At 41.1% G+C, this 15064-nt stretch overlaps 1 protein-coding gene across 4 annotated transcripts in view; it reads right to left on the minus strand.

The window, feature by feature from the left end:
- LOC133611820 (latent-transforming growth factor beta-binding protein 2-like) overlaps positions 1–15064 on the minus strand; it is a 285634-nt gene that overhangs the window by 24448 nt on the left and 246122 nt on the right. For all 4 annotated transcript variants that reach the window (XM_061968969.1, XM_061968971.1, XM_061968972.1 and 1 more), the window contains 2 exons: positions 5963–6091; positions 1737–1871 (listed from right to left, as the gene is read on the minus strand). In XM_061968969.1, the coding sequence (XP_061824953.1) occupies positions 1737–1871; positions 5963–6091 (264 nt within the window). The remainder of the gene's footprint in view (positions 1–1736; positions 1872–5962; positions 6092–15064) is intronic.

Genomic DNA, 15064 nt, shown 5'->3' on the forward strand with positions numbered 1-15064 from the left:
GCTCCAGCACCCCCGTGACCCCGGACAAGCGGTAGAAAATGGATGGATGGATGGATATATATATTAATATATTCATATATATAAATCACCAAAATGATTCCCGAGCTGCTGCTCACTGTTCCCCTCACCTCCCAGGGGGTGGAACAAGGGGATGGGTCAAAATCAGAGGGTAATTTCACCACACCTAGTGTGTGTGTGACTATCAGTGGTACTTTAACTTTTATATATATATATATATATATATATATATATATATATATATATATATATATATATATATATACATATATGCAGTACAGGCCAGAAGTTTGGACACACCTTCTTATTCAATGTGCTTTCTTTATTTTCATGACTATTTACATTGTAGATTGGCATCAACACTATGAATGAACACATGTGGAGTTAAAAAAAGGTGAAATAACTAAAAACATGTTTTATATTCTAGTTTCTTCAAAATAGCCACCTTTTGCTCTGATTACTGTTCTGCACACTCTTTGCATTCTCTCAGTGAGCTTCAAGAGGTAGTCATCTGAAATGGTTTTCACTTCACAGGTGTGCTTGAAGCTCATTGAAAAGAATGCCAATAGTGTGCAAAGCAGTAATCAGAGGAAAGAGTGGCCATTTTGAAGAAACTAGAATATAAAACATGTTTTCAGTTATTTCACCTTTTTTTAACTCCACATAAGTTAATTTATAGTTTTGATGCCTTCAGTGACAATCTACAATGTAAATACTCATGAAAATAAAGAAAATGCATGGAATGAGATGAAGGTGTGTCCAAACTTTTGGCCTGTACTGTGTGTGTGTGTGTATATTTTATATATATATATATATATATATATATATATATATATATATATATATATATATACACACACATTGGCTAAGATTTCTTGATGAATGTTATGAAAGTTACCTGTAACATTGTCTCTACAGTTAAAGTTTTTATGAGGCTGACATTTTGAATTGAAAAGTTGATAGTCGATATGCCTGCATGGCCCCTAGTAGGTGGTGCATTACCCGGGTTCGCCACTGTTCAGCCAAAAGACATGGACTCAGGCATTTTGCCCATAAGCTGCCGGCTTAGCCAAATAGAAACACTGGCAAGTCAACACACCATTCACGTTCACATGATTGATTAACACACGTCGAAAGCAAACAGTGGAATGTGGCAAAAAGGTACACAGAAGCATAGCTGAGGCTTAGTGCCCAGGCAGAAGGAAAAACAACGCTGCCGAGGGCGCGCCGCTTATTAATCTAAATACACCCAATTCCTGTACACAGACCAAGCTGGTGTTTCCATGACTCAAAGTGCTTTCTCTGAAATCACAATGCCCTGCGCTGTCATGATGTTATCTTAGAAGAGATGTCTACAGCGTCGATTACCATTAGGTACAGTCCATCATTGTTTGTCTTGGTGGGAAAGTGGGTCTACAGTAACTGGGCCTTTGGGGAGTTCGCTTGGCTCTACTGAAGGAGTTACAGCATCAATTGTCTGGGGGATTAGACTCATCCAAATAGTGCACGCCGTCCAGCCAATCGCAACAAAACAAAGGGAAGCAGCCAGGTCAAAAAGATACACTGAGAGACGTCGAGTAGGTCGCGTCCACCTCGTCACCCCTGTTGTTTAAATAATAAGACACGGCTCATTAAATGAGTGAAAACTCAGGCTATTGCCGATGCAATGCAGAATTAGGTCTTGGGAGGCACTGTGGGTGCAGGCGTCGTTCTCTTACCCAGGGAGCGGCAGCGGCTGGTGGTGGGATCAAATTCCTCATTGTCGTTGGGGCAGATGCACAGGAAGCTGCCATCAAAGTTCTCACACAAGGCCTCCCCGCACAGCGCCAGGCTCATCTCGCACTCATTCACGTCTGAGAGAGGCGGCAGGAAAGAGATCAAGAGGTCAGTGAAGGATCAAGCATGTACACAGTGGCATGTGCTCCACAAGTACCATGTCAGTGGAAGTCTGTTTTTGTGCTCAGCTTAAAAATACAAATTACCCAAATGTTCTCGTTATCAAGAACATACATACTCCATATACTGTAAGTATTGATAATATATAATACATTGTGGTAATGTACAAAACCCAAAACAAGTGAAGTTGGCACCTTGTGTAAATTGTAAATCTATTTATATATATTGGGGTTTTGTATTATATGACCCCTTATGTAAATCACCAGTTTGTAGCCCAGTGTTCTGTTTGCTGGTAAGGTTAACATGTCATTGCAAGGATCTGTCATTGTGTTTACTGTGGTCCAAGTTTATCCATACAACAGTAGCACTCCAGTGTTTTTAAGAATTTGCTGCAAAAATGTTTGTCTCCCAAGTTTTGAACTGAACTCTGGGACCAGTACAGTGTCATTTGGCACCCAGGCCGCCAGTTCAATAGCCCTGCTGTATAGGCTACTTCCAGAAGGAAAGAGATGCAAGTTGCCTCACATGCACTCAGCCATCATTGTGGTGTACATTTAATTTTTCCTTGACTAATATTGTTGAGTTGGCCATGTTGCGCTAAGCAGCCTGGACAGAGACACATACCAAACGATCAAGCCCCTAGATATAAATTGCATTAGAGACCAAGCCGACTGCATTGCCTTCTTTATCTGTTGGGACGAGGAGGATAAGTCTAGATTAAAAATAGGTGGTTGCCTTGAACGCACTTGTTTGATCTCCTGTTCTATGGTCTTCATCACATTGTGAGGGAGCATCAAAAAAAAAAAAAAAAAAAAGGTCCTCCATTTTATTCCATTAATGCAAGTTCTAGAGCAATCTTACAAACGGTGGTCGAATTCCACATCGTATGACCTTTAGGATGTTAAAATATGGCTGCCCCGCTGTATTGCTGTTGGCCTGATAAGCACAATAGTTTTTTGTTGTTCTTACAATAATTATACAAAACCCAATACCAGTGAAGTTGACACATTGTGTAATTCCTAAATAAAAACAGAATACAATGATTTGCAAATCCTTTTCAAATTATATTCAATTGAATAAACTGCAAAGAAAAGATATTTAATGTTCGAACTGAGAAACAATATTTTTTTGCCAATAATCATTAACTTAGAATTTAATGGCAGCAACACACTGCAAAAAACGTTGGCACAGGGGCATTTTTACCACTGTGTTACATGGCTTTTCCTTTTGACAACACTCAGTAAACGTTTGGGAACTGAGGAGACCAATTTTTGAAGCTTTTCAGGTGGAATTCTTTCTCATTCTTGCTTGATGTACAGCTTAAGTTGTTCAACAGTCCGGGGTCTCTGTTGTCGTATTTTAGGCTTCATAATGCGCCACACATTTTCAATGGGAGACAGGTCTGGACTACGGGCAGACCAGCCTAGTACACACACTCTTTTACTATGAAGCCACGCTGTTGTAACACGTGGCTTGGCATTGTCTTGCTGAAATAACGTTGCTTGGATGGCAACATATGTTGCTCCAAAACCTGTATGTACCTTTCAGCATTAATGGCGCCTTCACAGATGTGTAAGTTACCCATGTCTTGGGCACTAATACACCCCCATACCATCACAGATGCTGGCTTTTGAACTTTGCGCCTATAACAATCCGGATGGTTCTTTTCCTCTTTGTTCCGGAGGACACAACGTCCACAGTTTCCAAAATCAATTTGAAATGTGGACTAGTCAGACCACAGAACACTTTTATACTTTGCATCAGTCCATCTTAGATGAGCACGGGCCCAGCGAATCCGGCGGCATTTCTGGGTGCTGTTGATAAATGGCTTTCACTTTGCATAGTAGAGTTTTAACTTGCACTTACAGATGTAGCGACAAACTGTAATTACTGACAGTGGTTTTCTGAAGTGTTCCTGAGCCCATGTGGTGATATCCTTTACACACTAATGTCAGGTTTTTGATACAGTACCACCTGAGTGATCGAAGGTCACGGGCATTCAACGTTGGTTTTCAGCCTTGGTGCTTATGTGCAGTGATTTCTCCAGATTCTCTGAACCTTTTGATGATATTACGGACCGTAGATGGTGAAATCCCTTAATTCCTTCCAATAGATGGTTGAAAAATGTTGTTCTTAAACAATTTGCTCACACATTTGTTCACAAAGTGGTGACCCTCGCCCTATCCTTGTTTGTGAATGACTGAGCATTTCATGGAAACTGCTTTTATAGCCGATCCTGGCTCCCACCTGTTCCCAATTAGCCTGTTCACCTGTGGGATGTTCCAAATAAGTGTTTGATGAGCATTCCTCAACTTTCTCAGTCTTTTTTTCCACTTGTGCCAGCTTTTTTTAAATATGTTGGGGGCATCAAATTCTAAATGAGCTAATATTTGCAAAAAAATCAGTTTTCCAATTCGAACATTAAATTATCTTGTCTTTGCAGTCTATTCAATTGAATATAGGTTGAAAAGGATTTGCAAAACATTGTATTCTGTTTTTATTTACCATTTACACAATGTGCCAACTTCACTGGTTTTGTACATATATCTTTTTTTCTACATTTAAAACACTTCCTTGTGGTCCACATATCATGTAATGGTGGATTTTGGTCAAAATTTTGCACAGATTATGTTTCACAAACCGCTTTCGAGCCACTTTCCGACCACCTCTTCAGGATGTGCCATTTTTGTGCCAATAGCAGGACGGGCGCAAGGCACTCTATGTTTTATTTTATGTGATTTATGTAACTAAGGTGTTGCTTTAGCTTGTTTACTTCAGATGCAGTCAGTAGTCAGTGGTGTGCAGTCAGGGCCAGCAAGGCCTTCTCTGCTGGCCTAACATAACCACAAATCATGATCATAGTTAAAGATAAAATAATTTTTTTATTTACTTTCCCTGAATATCTAAAAGTATTCATATTCTATTCATGTCATATTATGCTCATTCCAGTGCTGTTGTATTTAGTTTGAGTTTTTATCCAATCAGATATCAGCTAGCTTATGTTGCCTTGCTGTACGAAATCTGCCAGACGCCTTCAGAATCAACAATGCGGGCATCTGTACACTGTAAGTGAAAGGGACATACAGTGACAGTTGCGATAGCCAATCAGATCACAAGTTGTTGACAGTAGCTGTTCTGTTACAACTAAAAGTTGTAAACTCTTGTTGTTAAAGTGTGTCGTGCTTGTCATTTAATTAACACTGTTACATGTATATTTGTCCCCATCATGTGTTCAGGGCAGTTAATATATATTTGAGAAGTGTGTACTTTGAATCAAACTTTATTGACCAGAAGTTGCATAAGCCAAGCAGAGAAATTTACAGTATATGTTTTAATTGCTGATGCTTTTTGATTTATTTTAAATGCGCCAGAAAATAACCCATTTTGTATACTGTTGATGTGGTTCAGTACCCAGTAGGGTGTAAATGTGTTTCAGTATAGTATTTCTCCAGGAATGATCATGTGGTGACATCAATTATGGTATTTTGAGAGGTAATCATTGAAGTCGGAGATCACTGAAGGCCTAGGTGGGAAACGCATGGCCCGCCTCTGTCAGTAGTAATGTGGTAAGCTTCTTTAGTTATACTAGTGGTGTTCCTCAATGTTCTATTTTAGTCCTCTCTTTTTCATCATGTGGGCTATTCAACAGGTAGCCTCTGAGTTCAGTTAAAAAATGATTTTGAGAGAATCATGAGCTTTTTTTGCAGAAGGTCCTTAAAAGCAGCACAGCGCTCCAGTGATTCTGACAAAATGAATACACCAAAATCAAATGTTTACTGCACAGGACGCTGGTTCTCCAGACTATACAAAATAAGGCTAGTACTAAAGGGAGAAGTCCAGCCCTCCGGTTCTTAGCTGTCTGGAAATGTGGCCCCCAAACAATTTAGTTGATCAGCCCTGCTATATAGTTAATACAGGTTTTATGAGTTAATCAAAATAGATCCCGATGGTAAAAATTGGTTAGGGATTAGAACAAAGAGTCATGAAACATATTGCATTCGACTCCAGTGTACTTGTCAAATCATTTGAGTGCAGCACAGTTACATACCGACACATTTGCTCGGGTCTTCGGTTGGGTTTGTGTAACCTTGATCACACTGGCAGCGGTAGGAGCCGTCTGTGTTCTCGCAAAAGCTGTGGCTCCAGCAGATGGTTTTGTTGAGGCACTCATCTACATCTGAAGAGAAGAACACAACGTTATTGTTCTTACTGTCAGAGCGGAACCAAAATGTGTTTTTTCAAGCTGCTCTTTTTTAACTATAACTCACTTCCAATCCAATTCCAATTTGACTTAGAATAACAGGGCAAACCACAGTCTTTCTAACATGTCAAAGATGGTGGCCATACCGTATAGATTATACAGTTCACTGGCAGGGTTTTCAAACAACAGTGTTGGTGAATTAATCCAAGGAAACTTAAATTATATGTTTTAAGTACATCCAGAGGGGTTGTCAGCAAATGAGGGCACACAGTGAAGATTTGTTAAACCTGGACCACCAGAATGTTCCTTATTTAGTGTATAAAAAACACTGGGCATAAATGTACATACAGTATGAAAACCATTCACCACATTCCAGCAAGCATTTCATTGTATCATCCTAAGGGACAACACTATATAACTTAAACCTGGATATAATATATATTAATCTGCGTGCGGTTTAAATTGCAGTGTACATTTACTATACTCTGAAACACTCACTTGTGTAACCAGCTATTTAGACGATAGTAACTGGACTTACATTTCCTATTTTCTAAATAACTGGCAACACATGTGAGTACACCTTCCAGTGACACACATGTGTCCTTGGTGTGAATAGTTAATGTGAGCACCATTGTTATCTTGTCCTGCCTCTATCCTCTTGGACATGTAATTGAGCATATTGTTATTGAAATCCTCTTCCGAACCTCCATGATGACATGGTGGCGCTGGTGCATGTTGGACTTCTATACCTACTGTACAGTAGAGCTCCTCCACCTTCAGATGCTCAATTAGATCTGGAGACATCCTTGGCTGCTCCATTTTCTTCGAGGTGTGTTTGGGCTCCTTATCATGTTTGAAAACCCGCTGATCAGTTTTTTAGGATGGAATAGTGTTCTCCTTGGAATTAATGTTTCTCTCAAGGAACTGCAGATCCTGCAGTGCTGACAGCACACATGCAGCCCAAGAGCATCAAGCTACCATGCTTGACATACCTTGGTACTAACTTGTACTGCAAGCTTTGCAAACAGTTATGACTGTGTATTAGCTGTGTTTTAGTGGATAGTAAATCTGTACTGCTATACAAGTTTTACACTGACTACATTTTTTGAAATATATAGTATTGTTTCTTTAGGAAGTATTATGTAATAAAAATGGTTGCTGGGAGCTGTATACTTACTATAGTGAGATGCAACTAAACACACTAAGAGACAAAACCTATTTGACAGAAATGTATAGAAGAGAGTGAATATCAAGTCTAGACATTTTTGTACCTCGTTATTTTGGAATGTTATACAATATTACAGTCAGCATTTGGAATGTTGTGATTTTAGTCAAACTTAGGGAAACATGTTGTTCAAACATGTTTGAACAGGAGGCAGCCAAACCCCTTATGCCTCCCTCTAGAGGAAAATAGTCATCTAAAAGCGATGTTAGGAACTTGCCATGGAAATGTATTCCTACTTTTGGGAGATTCTATATACTGTATAGCTTTGATGCAATTTTTTCAATAAATAAGAACAATAATGTCTATAATTGTGTCACTGTTGTTAGTGCTTGCTATCAGGATCAAACTTTATTGTTGTTTTGGTGTACTTTAGAGGGCGGAGTTTTGAAATAAGGGCTCGTGATGGTTTTGTTATATGTGGCGTTGATTACAAATTTAGCAATTCAACTTCACTGTTTCTTATTAAGGATCAGATGTGATTATTTTTATTGCTTGCGATGAATCGTATGGTTAAAATTACAGAGTGCGCTACACAGTTTTACTATCAGCATGCTGTCTGTTGACTTTCTACTTTTGTAACCACCCCCTGTGAGCACTGCAGTCTAAAAGTTTCCATGACTAATAGTAACTAGGCTTGAAAAACAGGAAGTCCTTTTACAAACAAAGACAAATGCTGTCTATAAAATCAAACAGTGCCCGTACTTGCCTAATGCTTCTATCAATTACAATAAACATATTAAGTCCTTGTGTGCCTCACTCTGAAGACATGTGATCCTGATATCACAAGTTTTATTTTGACCCCGTGGACTCATAAGGTTGTCTCCATTGAGTAAAGGAAGTAAAGGGGGCCAAAAACCCATCTGATTTGAGCACAACGCTTGGCTTGCTTCCTGTTTACCCCCGTTCAGCACAGACAACCACTTTCACAAGCTTACTTGTAGGCTCATCTACAACATGAGACAGGGAGTAGACGCTCCCACACGCTAATAAAATAGAGACAAAACCGGCTTTTCCTTTCACAGGAAACCTTGAGAGGGAACTAAATTGCTGGAATACACACGTGGGCTGAAATGGCTGCAAGATGAGCGAGAATGATTAAGACACTGCCATAATGCAGCTTAGGGATCAAGTCCAAGGCAGTTTTAGGGTATTGTAGGTGAATTCTTACAGAACTCATACACAATCTTAAAGCCCTTATTTCTATCATTATCGTTCCACAGTATCTCACAAGTGTGTACACTCATTACATTTAAGTAGCCATTATTATCTTCTCAAAGAACATTATTACTATGAAACTTGGGTGTTCTCGAAAAATAAGTCACCATCTGGGAAGACAAGTGAGTATTCCTCTTGGACATGGAATTCATCAGAGCTGCACAACTTAGGGAACCTTGTGTTCCTCCAACTTCCTTCCTTCCTTCTTCCTAAGTATGTCTCACGGGTGAATTGGGTTTAGGTCTAAAGACATAGTTGACTACCCCATCGCCTTCATCTTCAGATTCCTCAGAAAGACACTTGTCATCTTAGTAAATGGTCTGTTTAATATAGCGCTTTACTATACCCGCAACGATACCCAAAGCTTTTTACAATACATCACATTCACACACTGACGGCAGAAGCTGCTATGCAAAGTGCTAACCCCGACCCATCTGGAGCTTGGTGGGTGAAGTGTCTTGCCCAAGGACACAACAACCGTGACTAAGATGGCGGAAGCTGGACATGAAACAGGAACTCTCAAGTTGCTAGAGAACAGCTCTACCATCTGAGCCAAGGCCATCTTGGCTCAAGCTTGTATTGCGTTGGAAAACAGCCATGTGGCCCTGTTTCCCAAGGGAAGGGGTAATGGTCTGCTTCACAATGTCACAGTACATGTTCACTTTGGTGAGATACAGTACTACAATGCTTTTCAACCACTGTGCCGCGGCATTGATTGATTGAAACTTTTATTAGTATATTGCACAGTACAGTACATATTCCGTACAATTGACCACTAAATGGTTACACCCGAATAAGTTTTTCAACTTGTTTAAGTCGGGGTCTACGTTAATCAATTAGTGTGCTGTGAGATACAGTCTGGTGTGCCGTGGAAGATTATCTAATTTCACCTATTTGGGTTAAAAATATTTTTTGCAAACCAGTAAATACAGTCTGCAAATGATGTGTTGTTGTTGAGTGTCGTTGCTGTCTAGAGCTCGGCAGAGTAACCGTGTAATACTCTTCCATATCAGTAGGTGGCAGCCGGTAGCTAATTGCTTTGTAGATGTCGGAAACAGCGGGAGGCAGCGTTAAAAAAAATGGTAAAGTACCCATGATTGTCACACACACACTAGGTGTGGCAAAATTATTTTCTACATTTGACCCATCACCATTGACCAGCCCCTGGGAGGTGAGGGGAGCAGTGAGCAGCAGCGGTGGCCGTGCCCGGGAATACTTTTTGGTGATTTAACCCCCAATTCCAACCCTTGATGCTGAGTGTGCAGGTCAAAAGGTATCTAATGCTTTAACCAAAAATAAACAAAAGCCCCTAAGAAAAGGCATTGAAGCTTAGGGAAGGGTATGCAGAATGAAACTAAAACTGAACTGGCTACAAAGTAAACAAAAACAGAATGCTGGACGACAGCAAAGACTTACTGTGGAGCAAAGACGGCGTCCACAATGTACATCCGAACATGACATGACAATCAAAGATGACCCCACAAAGAAGGATAAAAACAACTGAAATATTCTTGATTGCTAAAACAAAGTAGATGCGGGAAATATCGCTCAAAGGAAGACATGAAACTGCTACATGAAAATACCAAAAAAAGAGAAAAAGCCACCAAAATTGGAGCGCAAGACAAGAACTAAAACACTACACACAGAAAAACAGCAAAAAAAACCAAAATAAGTCACGGTGCGATGTGACAGGTCGTGACAGTAGACCTACTTTGAGACAATAGCTATATGGTTATGGTTTAAAGTCATATCCAACAATTGCGACAACTACTTTTTACTGTCAACTGAGTTTCGTTTTTTAATGATTTCTGCTGGTGGTGTGCTTCCGGATTTTTTCAACGCAAAAAATGTGTCTTGGCTCAAAAAAAGGTTGAAAAATACTGCAGTACTATACACCCAACCTATCTGGCAGCATAAATTACTTGATGTTTATATTGTTATTCATCAACCTTGGATTGTATGAAGTAGCTGTAGCTTTACAACAGGGGTGGCCAAGCAGTCAGAGACTAAGAGCTACTTTTTTTTACTGTGTTACTGCAAAGAGCCACATCTTATACATGGGCACACATGAACATCACCCCATCCCTTCCTCACACACACACACACACACACAGGACTCAGGTCCGCATGGACCTGAGTCCGCCTGAATTTCGGGAGATAATTTGTCCCGGGAGGTTTTCGGGAGAGGCGCTGAATTTCGGGAGTCTCCCGGAAAATCTGGGAGGGTTGGCAAGTATGTCTCCAACTCAGACGCAGCCTCATCTATGACGAGCGGGGCTTTCAAACAGTTCGTATCCGCATTAAATGGGTCGACGAGGAATGTAATCTGTGGCCTTTTCAGTTGGAGATCATGGAACCGGGTCACAACGCTTTCGTGCAGGTTTTCAACCAGTGTCACATATCTGTCTCTTTTCTTTTTCAGGGCGGTGCTGGTGACTTGCCCGCTGGCTTTTAGCAGAGTGGAAAAATGCGTTAAATCTCCCTTTTGAATATGCACCTTGAACAGCTTCAGTTTGTTGATGAATGCAAACACACTTTGCACCAGGTCAGGGAGCATTTTTAACTTACCCTACAGGGTCAGGTTCAGTCTGTCCAAGTGACACAGCATGTCGACCAAAAAGGCCAGATCCATAATCCACTCGAGGTCCGAAAGCTCGGGATAGTCCTTGTCCTTCTCTTCCATGAACAGTTTCACAGCATCCAAAAGCTCAAAAAAGCAAGAGAGTACCTTGCCTTTTGACAGCCATCTCACAGTGCAGTGGCAGGTCACCTGGAAGCCCTTGGTCCAGTTCAGTGATAAGATTCCTGAATTGCTTGTGGTTAAGTGCATGTGTGCGGATGTAGTTGACGATTTCCATCACAGGCTTCATGATGTTGTCTAAATTCAATGATTTAGACACGAGTTGCTCCCTGTGGATAATGCAGTGGAAATTCCAAACTCGGAAATTTTTCGTCAGCTTTGCACAGCCCCACAAGCCCATTCACAGATCCGATCATGGCTGGTGCTCCATCTGTGGCTATTGCAGTTAGTATGGGCAGATTTGCTTTCTCAAATGCAGCCATCATTGTTTCTTTCACATCTATGCCACAGGTTCTGTCTTTTAATGGCACAATATCTAGGAGTTCTTCTTTTATAACAAAATCGTTTGACAGAGACCGTGCAAATATTACCAACTGAGGCTTGTCTTGTATGCATACTTGCCAACCTTGGGGGGGAGGAGTATATTTATAGCTAGAATTCACTGAAATTCAAGTATTTCTTTTATATATATATATATATATATATATATATATATATATATATATATACATATAAAATAAATACTTGAATTTCAGTGTTCATTTATTTACACATATACACACACATAACACTCCCCTCTACTACTTGCCGTAGTTTTGAAGCAATGCATGATGGGAATCCGGATGTTGTGTGTCAGTGTATTAACGTGCCGGCTGGAATAAACACACGCTGAGAAATAGCTCCGTGCCTGCCTACTTTATGGGTTATAGATAAACCTATGGATAACGGAGACATATATAATAGTCTCCTTCTTGTTGTGTGTGCAGTTGCGCACTGAGCTCCAAAAGCCGTATATGTTATAACGTGACTGGGCCAGCATGCTGTTTATATGGAGGAAAAGTGGACGTGACGACAGACTGTCCTCACTCAGGTCCGGCTGGAAATCGAGAGAAATTCGGGAGAATGGTTGTCCCGGGAGATTTTCGAGAGAGGCACTGAAATTCGGGAGTCTCCCGGAAAATTTGGGAGGGTTGGCAAGTATGCTTGTATGTCACAACTCTCATCCAATGCGACACTAAAATACTCACATGCTTGAAGGTCAGAGTGCAACTGTGATTCAATAGCCGTGTTAATGTCCGATATTCTGCGTTCAACAGTGTGGCGGGACAGTTGGACTTCGGATACCCTTATTTTTAGTTTGTCGTCTTCAGGAGACAAGATTTCAACAGCGTCACTGAGGCATTTTTTAAGGAAGTCCCCTTCATTGCATGGCTTTTTAGCCTGTGCAATGTTCCAAGCCAGTTGAAATTGTCTCGGCCAGGGCGCATTCCAATGCGCCCTAATCTGTGCGTCCTGACGAGCGCACCGCGGGTCACGCCCACATGCGCTCTCTCGCTGACAGCGCGCTCGGACACGCCCACGCAGCGACAAGCCTGCATGCAATCTCCAACCTACACACCTGGGACTGATGAGGGCGAGCTGGATAAAAGACCAGTGGACCCATGGATCCACGCGGGAACTTAGTTTCTCATATGGTGAACCGTTAGCGAAACTTTATGCTCTCTTTTGCTCTCTCTCCGTCATTTTTCCCCGTGCTTGATTTGTCTCCTGTCATCTTTCTTGTACCCGCAGTGTTTTCCTTCCGTTGCCCTGGATTTCGACTGCCTCCCTTGTTCTTTGACTCCTCGCTTGCCCCTGGACTTTGACGCCTCTCTCTCTCGCCCCGGATCACCTGCCTGCCCCATGAACTGCCTCGTTCGCTCTCGTCAACACTTGGTAACACACTTCAGCTAACTACACACATAGTCTTACACCACACACTCTTGGATTTTGTCACACTCCATTATATAGTTCAGTAGTATTGTGACTACATATATAATAAATTATTGAACATACTGCCCTCTGGTGTCTGAGCCGTCACCTCCCCTGCAAACCTTAACAGATATGATGCAAGCGTTACGGTCTCTGAGTGCTTCGTACATTTTTGGAAAAACTGTTTCTGCTTTACTGCCTGACTTTTCAAAGTGGCCAACTTGTACTTGCGAAGTTCTGTCCCTTTTGGAAATTCCTGGTCGATGTTAGCATGGAGTGAGCTAAAGTGACGCTGAAGATTTGAAGCTTTGAAATCCGCTAATGACGCCTGACACATAAGGCAGAATGGCTTGCCATTACGTTAAACAAAAAAATATAAACTCTCCCACACTGTTAAAATGTCCTGTGTTCTTCATATTTTCATTTTGCTATGCTTATTTTCCCTGCCATTTTGAGAGCGAACTTGTCACAAATTGTTTACTACTGTGATCTCACGCACATGCACGTTTGACCTCACTCAAACCGGCTTCGGCTTCTTCTTCTTATGTGCAACTCAAACTGGGCGAAAAAAGTAATCAGAGTATTATAATCCAAGTATTTCCATTTTTTTCTTCGTGATGATCACGATCACGGTCGATAGAAGAGGCCGCATGTTGAACGCCACAGTGTTTTACAAGCTAGATTTTGAGAAAACGCCCTCTTTGTGCTGAGCGGAAGTCATTGAAGCGCCGAGTGTCTCGGTCGCGCTGCATTTTGGGAAATGTAGTGTTTTTCGTCCCGGCGAATGCCAGAGACAGTAGATATACTACAGTACAGTAACACGGCAACGTGGGCCTCCGACATCAAAGACTTTGTTGCGACTGCACCTCGTGGGCACTAATATATATTTTTTTGTTTTATTTTTATTTTTTATTTTTCTAATAGAGTTCAAAGCCGCATGAAACCAGCCAAAGAGTCGCTAGAGGCTCGCGAACCGCGGGTTGGCCAGCCCTGCTTCACAATGTCACAGTACATCATTCCTTCAGTTTTCCCTGAATGAACTGTAGCTCCATAATGCCAGCAGCATTCATGTAGTCCCATGTAGTTCATGTAGGTGCTGGACTGCAAGGAACACTTGCATTGCCAGCTGTCGAGAAGAAAATGTGTCTTTACTCATTGCTAGGGTATAGTAAATTTATACAGCTGTAGAAGCTATACACCAGGGGTGCTCATTACGTCGATCGTGAGCTACCGGTCGATCTCGGAGGGTGTGTCAGTCGATCACCAGCCAGGCATTAAAAAAATAGTCCTAAAAATGAGCGATCATAAATCTTCACTATGACGTCACTTTCGTCACTTGATTGACATTCACGGCACCCGAGGGTCTTCTGAGATGACGCTGGCTGCTGCCAGCTCATTAAAATTACCGACTGGAAGGCGAGAAACACTTTATTTCAACAGACTCTGGCGCCGTACCTGTTGTCAAAACTCCAAAGACCGACTGCACAGTTGCGCTAACAAAACAAGAGTCTCAGAAAGCTGGCGTGCACAAGCTAGCAAGCTACAGAGTTTGCCGACAATGTATTTCTTGTAAAGTGTATACAAAGGAGTACGGAAGCTGGACAAACAAGATGCCAAATACCAACCACTTTCATGTGGTATTGGACAGAAAGGAGGACTTTTTTCTCCTCCATTCAAAAATGCGGACGTTTTTAGCACCACTGTCTGATTCCAATCAATGCAAGTCATCAGAATCAGGTAATACACCAACTTATATTCTTGTCTTCATGAAAGAAAGGAATCTATATGTGTTAAACATGCCTGTATTATCTTTAAACACCTTAACTTGTTAACAATATTAACTATATGTGTTAAACATGCTTGCATTATCTTTAAACACCTTTAACTTATTAACAATATTAACTATATGTGTTACACATGCTTGTATTATTATTAAACACCTTTAACTTGTTAACAA

The sequence above is a fragment of the Nerophis lumbriciformis genome, linkage group LG08 (genome assembly GCF_033978685.3).
Source record: "Nerophis lumbriciformis linkage group LG08, RoL_Nlum_v2.1, whole genome shotgun sequence".
Lineage (NCBI taxonomy): Eukaryota > Metazoa > Chordata > Actinopteri > Syngnathiformes > Syngnathidae > Nerophis > Nerophis lumbriciformis.